At 59.4% G+C, this 6,251-nt stretch overlaps 1 protein-coding gene across 2 annotated transcripts in view; it reads right to left on the bottom strand.

Moving 5' to 3' along the window:
• Positions 1 to 1,546: 1,546 nt before the first annotated feature.
• The window catches only part of STK11 (serine/threonine kinase 11), a 45,717-nt gene continuing 41,012 nt past the window's right edge, over positions 1,547 to 6,251 (bottom strand). For both annotated transcript variants that reach the window (XM_010563169.1, XM_010563171.1), the window contains 2 exons: positions 3,642 to 3,876; positions 1,547 to 2,078 (listed from right to left, as the gene is read on the bottom strand). In XM_010563169.1, coding sequence (XP_010561471.1) covers positions 3,668 to 3,876 — 209 coding nt within the window. In that variant the 3' untranslated portion in view covers positions 1,547 to 2,078; positions 3,642 to 3,667. The remainder of the gene's footprint in view (positions 2,079 to 3,641; positions 3,877 to 6,251) is intronic.

The following is a 6,251-nucleotide window of genomic DNA, read 5'->3' as shown; positions in this document are numbered from 1 at the left end:
CGCAGAGGTCCTGCAGCGTGGGGTGGCCAAGTCCCCTCGCTCCCGGGAGCGAGGTGCCAGGCGGCAGCGGAGGGTCCGGGCTGGGGGTGCCCGGAGCGGGAGGGTTGGGGCACAGAGGTGGAGCGGAGCGTTGGCCGGGAGGTCAGCGATGAGGGACTTTGCGAATAAACCCCCAAACCCAGCTGAGGCCCAATCCTTACCTCACGGCAGAGCTGTGTAGCAGATACGCTCTCTCCCCTCTCTCTCTCCGTTTTTTTTACAAGCAATAATGCCTCCTGTCCAGCCGGGAAATGTCCCCATGAGGAAGGGGCCAGAGCTGGCCCTCCCCGCAGCCGGCTGAGGGGTGCCACGGTGCCGCCCTGGCGGGGGGGGGCAATTATTTGGGGAGGGGGGGAGTCTCCTCTTTGTGCCCACGAACCCCCCAGTTCTGCAGGGAGCCTGGGATCTAAACTGGAAGCCGGGGGGTCTGGGGCCATCGTGCTGAGGCAGGAGGATGCACGAGGGGCTTGTGCACGGGGGGCACAGGCGGGCTCCGAGTCCTGCAGCAGCGGCCCCAGGGCCGGGGGGGCAGGACCGGCCCTGGGACCCCCCTGTAAATACCCCCCAGTAGTAGGGGTGGGGGCTGCCCATCACCTGCCCCAGTGCTGTCCCCTCTGCCTGGGCACACAGGGCGACAGCAGAGCATGGGGCTGGACCAGCACGTGCCATGGGTGACCCCCAAGTGCTCTGCACCCCCCTGCCCTCCGTGGGAGCTCAGCGCCGGGCTGGAGGCATTCAGAGGATATTTATTGATTTTTACAGAGGTGGATGCTGCTGCTCCAGAGGAGGGGTTAGCTTTTTATTGGGTTTTTATTTGTGTTTCAAATGATGGGTGAAAAAAAGGAGGGGGGGATAAAAAAAAAAAGCCCAAGACATGTTACCTGGGAGACTCGGCAGCGGGGCAGGCAGGAGGGGCAGGCAGGGCACAGCTGGGGGCCCCCCGCGCCCCTCCATAGCACCCCAATTGCATGCGAGTAAAGAGGCCGGGTCGTTCCTTCCCTCTGCAAAGTCTCTGTCCAAAGCACTAACTACAACTCAGCATTTTTAAGTCTATAAACAAAGGAGAAAAAAAACCCCAAACAACTGTGACTTTTCTGAGCTTGCTTCTTACTTTCTACCCCCCCCCAGGGACAGTGTCCTCCCCTGCCCGGGAGCTGCTGGGGAGGGCAGGGACTGGCTCCCACCCCAGCATCACTCCCACAGCTGCTCCCAGAAGAGCAGGGTTTGTGGGGTGGGGGGGCTGCACCCACCCAAAAGGAGCAGAGCCCCTAGGAAGAGGGGCTGGCCGAGACCCAGCCCACACCCCCCACCCCACTTGCTGCAGGAGGAAGGACATGAAACCCACCTCGCTGTTTTCACTTTATTTTCTTTAAAAAAAAAAAAAAAAAAAAAAAAAAAAAAAAAAAAAAAAAAAAAAAAAAACCCCCCATTCCCTTTTCCGAGCCCTTTTACAGCATGCAGGTTTAATAGAGTTTTGCTTTGTCTTAATACCTGTTTTTTTTCCTCATCTGGTTTATTTTAAACACATCACGATGTGTAGGAATCTCTAAATATACCGCAAATATAAACAAAACAAAAAAAAAGAGGAAAATATATAATATATAACAGTAGTCTAAAACATAAAGTGCACGGCAATGGCTTTGCACGACTTCTACACAGCCAGGGTGAGCACGGCCAGGCCTGGCAGGGAGAGGGGCACGGGTCCCACCGCACCCCGGCCCCGCTCATCCCACCCTTCCCATCGCAAAATTAAAAACAGAATCAGTGTCTTGATTGGCAAAGAGTGATTGGGGAGGAGGGGCAGCATCTTCGTAGCCAGAGATTTCATCTTCCGAGGTGGTAAATGGGGTCTGGCCACCGTCAGCTTCTGATTCCTGGCGCTGTCCGGAGTGGGGGGGGGGCTGCAGGGAAGGTGGGGGGCGGTTTCCTTGGTTGGTTTCCTCTGGTTTCTTTTTGGATCGCAAGCACAGTCCACTCCCAGGAGAGAGGCAGAGATGGGGCGAGGATGGGGGATGCAGGCTGGCCCAGGCCCTGGGATGCTGTTTGCGGGAGAACAGAGGGGAGGGGGGCTTAGGGAGGGCAGGGCTGGTGCCAACTGGGGGTGCAAGCCCCTGCTCTGCTCCTGGCCCACGGGCAGGTCGCACTCCGTTCCAGGTCTCCCTCTCCTGACAGCACCGTGCGGATGGGAGCGAGGGGGCCTGGGGTCCCTGCTCTGTCCCCGGGAGAGGTGGGCGTGCTTGCACAACCCTTCGGCTAGGTAACCCAGAGCTGCCCCAAAACCGGGAAGCAAAAACCCAAGGGGAAAAACGCAGTCAAGGAACTTCATCTATGCCAAGGAGAGGAGAGTGCTTTTTTTTTTTTCTTTCAAAGGTTTTAAGGCGCTAAAGCGGGGGGCAGTGCAAGAGCGGGTGATTTCCAGCCCGGCCGTCCCTGCAGTGCGTGTGGGAGGGCCAGGAGGAGAGCGAAGGCAGGGACCGAACCAGGCTCAGGCAGCCCGCATGGACCTTCTCCTTCCCGAAACCGCTGGGCAGCTGCCGCACAGCCCCCACGCCAGGTACCCGGGTGGGAAGGGGCGAGAGGAGCAGCAGATCCCCAGGGAGACCCAGATCCAAGGCATTGGCTTGCCAATACAGTAACTCCCCATGCAGGTGACTCACTCCCAGCCATGAATTAAAGATGAAAGCTGCTACAGGGGCTGAGCGCGCGGGTCTGACAGCTGCAGGGGGAGGAACGGGCTTTTATTTCTGGCTTTTTTCACACCACAAAGCTGATCGTGATCCAAACAGATAACAGAGCCTCAGCCCCACAGAGCACCGGTGACGAGCACAAGCGTGAGGCCGGGGGTGGATGAGCGCTGAACATGAGTCATTGCTGGCTCACTTATGAATGAGGGGTGGGAAGAAGGGGACAGGGCTGCAGAGCCGAGGAGGAAAGAGCCGGAAGGAGGAGGGGAAAGCAGGGAGGATGCTCAGCTTCCCCAAGGAGAGGAATGGGCTTGGGCATGGCAGTGGCTTGGCCACGGGTGACACGGCCACCTCCTGGACTGCGGGGAGGTCCCATAGGGGCCTCTCTCAGGGACACCTCTGGAAACATCCTGGTGCTCAGCATCCCAGCTCCTCCGCACGCCGGAGGCTTTGTGCTCCCCCTAGTTGGGAGCAGCAGGGAGCAGAGCAGGGGAGAAAGCGGGGGACTCCCATATCAGGGAAAGGGGTTGTCATCACACAGCCTGACTGCAGCCCAGGAGGGGAGAAACAATTACGACAGCAAGCTGCTGCCACATTAGGTGAGAGCTGCAAGGAGGGGGTAGAGCAGAGCCAGGCAGGCAGCAGAGCCGGGAGGAGGGAGCACAGGGGGGTCCCCATTGGGCTCTGCACCCCCCAACACCGCAGGGGATCCAGACTCTGGCTGCCAGGGATGTTTGCAGAGGGGTGCTCAGGACCCAGACCTCCCCCCTCTCCACACCCAGAACTACAAAACACCCTTTCTAGCTCCCTCCTGCTGCCCACAGTTGGGGCAGGCTCTGATGTCTCCCCTGTGCCCCTCTCTAGGCAGTCACCCAGGCTGGCCACCCCCTCCCCATGGGGACCGGGCTGCCCACGTACCTGTGCAGAGAGTGGGGGCTCCCGCCTCATTGCTGCTTGCAGGTGGAGAGCTTGCGGATCTTGCTGCTGGCAGAGCAGGCCTTGCGGGAGGGGTTGGACGAGGCGCTCGCCCGCCGCTCCGCCTTCGATTTGGTGCTCAGCTGTCCCGTCTCTGTCCCATTCATGCACACGGCCTTGGGCAGCCCTTTGCCACGGCTCTGCCCGTTCTGCCCTGCCTCCTCCTCAGGCACCTGTCCTGCAAGGGAAGAGAGATGGTGAGGCAGAGGGAGGGCAGTGACCCTGGAGCATCACCTCCACCAAAGAGCAACCCTTCCCATCGCCTGGAACACAGGCTGCTCCTGAGGGAAATCAGAGCCCATTTGTTTCTACGCCTTCGAGGACCACAGGAGAGGTAGCCCCAACAGTGGACGCATAAGGCAGGGAGCCCGAGACTGCATCTCCCTCCCTGCTCCCACTGAGGACTCGTTTCTCCAGCACATGGCAGCTGGTGGTCCCCAGCAGACAAGAGAAAAGAAAACCTGAGGCAGTGAGCGAGAACCACGGGCAGGGCCAGTCCAGACCTGGAGAACGGCATGCTCCCTTCCCCCTCCCGGGCAGCTGCCGTGCCCACCCTGAACCCCCAGGCAGCAGCCTGGCTCCTGGCCGGGTAGCAGAGGGGCAGCAATGGAGGAAGTCACTCCTCTTCCTCCACCCTTCTCTGGAGGAGGGTGCAGGTCCCAGCCCCATCCACCAACCGCCGGAGCACCCAGGGCCTCTATGTGCTTTCGCAGCGGACGGGAAGGTCTGCTTCACCTGCAGCAGCACGGCCACGTCTGGCAGGGGCCGGGGGCACTGCCTGTTTAGGCAGCAATGCAGCAGCTCAGGCATGCCACTGTCCCCTGGAGGGGACACCCAGAGGGGAGAATGGCTTCAAATCAGCCCCTCTCCCCTCCTCTGCGGGCCAGCTCAGCATGACTCAGCAGAGCAGATCAAGAGCCATTTCTAGAGGCATCTGCCCCCGCTGCCACGGCTGGACCGGGGCTCGGGTCCCATCCATTCACCCAGGGAGTGAGTGATGAAGGGCCCCCCTGGCACAGCCCTGGCCCGGAGCAGGACGGGACACCACCGCACAGGCAGCCCAGCGTGCTCCCATCAGTAACGCGGCACATCCCCTGGTCAGATGCAGGGCTGTTGAGAGGATTCGTCAGGTTCCCAGCTCCCCCCCACCGGATCCAGCCGAGGCAATTTCCTTCCAGCAGGAACGTCATGCTCCAGGGCCCTTCAGTTATGACTCAGAGGTTTGAGTGGAAGCAAAGGCTGTAAGACGATTATGTATAATTTTCTTTAAAGGATGCTCAATCCTTTCTCTGCCAAGGCTGAACAGCACGTCATCTCTCTGTACTTGCGCCAGTGATCACCCCACCACCGCTGAGCTCAGGGAGGAAGAGGACACAGGTGGGGACAGGGGTGATGGGAGCGCCGCTTTTCCTCTGGAGGAGAACAGCGGGGGTCCACCTCAGACCCCTGCACTCCTCCACCTCATCACATCAATCCTAGGTACCGCTACGGCAGCAGGGCTACATGGGTTCCTGTCTGCTCTGCTCCATCCCCACATGGCTCTTACAGGGAGCCCGGCAGCTATGCGCAGCATATCCTCCATGGGTGAAGAGTCATTCGGGAAACAAGCTGCAAGGGGACGCAGAGGTCACCTTGTTCAGACAAAGTCACCTTCAGCACCCACCTTCCTCTCCCTGGAGGGCTCATGCTGGGGAGAGGGATCAGCCTTGCTGAATGCTCGCAGAGATCTGAAGCAGCAAAGGCAGCAGGAGCCTGGACCCAGCACAGACCACGGCCCCTCTGCCTGGTGGGGACTGGCTTTGGTAAAGCCTCACCAGTACAGAGACCATGAACAAAGTGCAGGCTGCAGCAGGGCAATACCCAGCAGGCTAGAGTAAAAACACATCCTTGGAAATCAGGCAGCAGATTGAGCACTGCCATGGCCAGCCTGGCCTGGCACAGGCTGCGAGCACCAGAGAACAAGGGTGCTCACCAGGGAGTGGATTTCTCCCCCTAAAAGCAGACTTAGCTGCAGAGCTGGGCCCAGGCAGGAATTACCTTGAGAAATTACCCTGCTGATTGATCTACAGATCAAAGCAGTCAGTTCTTCAAGCTAGTCAGCTGCACTCCTGGCTTGTTAAGAGCTCGGGAGCCCCTTCCCGGTGCTGTGGTTTGGACACTCCAGCATGCCAGAGCTGGGCCTCCGGCTGTGCAAAACAGGGTGAGGTACTGCTAGTCCACCAGAGGCTCAGGACAGGGGCTCAAAAACAGAGAAGGATGGTAGGATAGATCTGCCTGTTGTAGAGAAATTCTGCGTTACAAGTGCAATTGATTCCCCCATAGACCTGCTGGTGAGCTGCTCCTTGTATCCCTCCCTGACAGCTCCACCAAGTCTTGACACAGCTCCCCGTTATTGGCTTGCTGCTGCTTACCTGAGCACTTCTGTCTTGCCCCGAGAAGAGCCAAGGATTGACTCGCCAGTGACAGCTGCTGCCTTCGTGCACCCAAGCCTATCACTGCCATAGCGATGGCACCCACTGTGCTCCGTGCGGGGGCCATCCAGCCTTGCACCTC

This window comes from Haliaeetus leucocephalus, unplaced genomic scaffold (assembly GCF_000737465.1).
Source record: "Haliaeetus leucocephalus isolate CR32 unplaced genomic scaffold, Haliaeetus_leucocephalus-4.0 Scaffold164, whole genome shotgun sequence".
NCBI classification, from domain to species: Eukaryota; Metazoa; Chordata; class Aves; order Accipitriformes; family Accipitridae; genus Haliaeetus; species Haliaeetus leucocephalus.
This window is presented reverse-complemented; position numbering and strand designations above follow the sequence as displayed.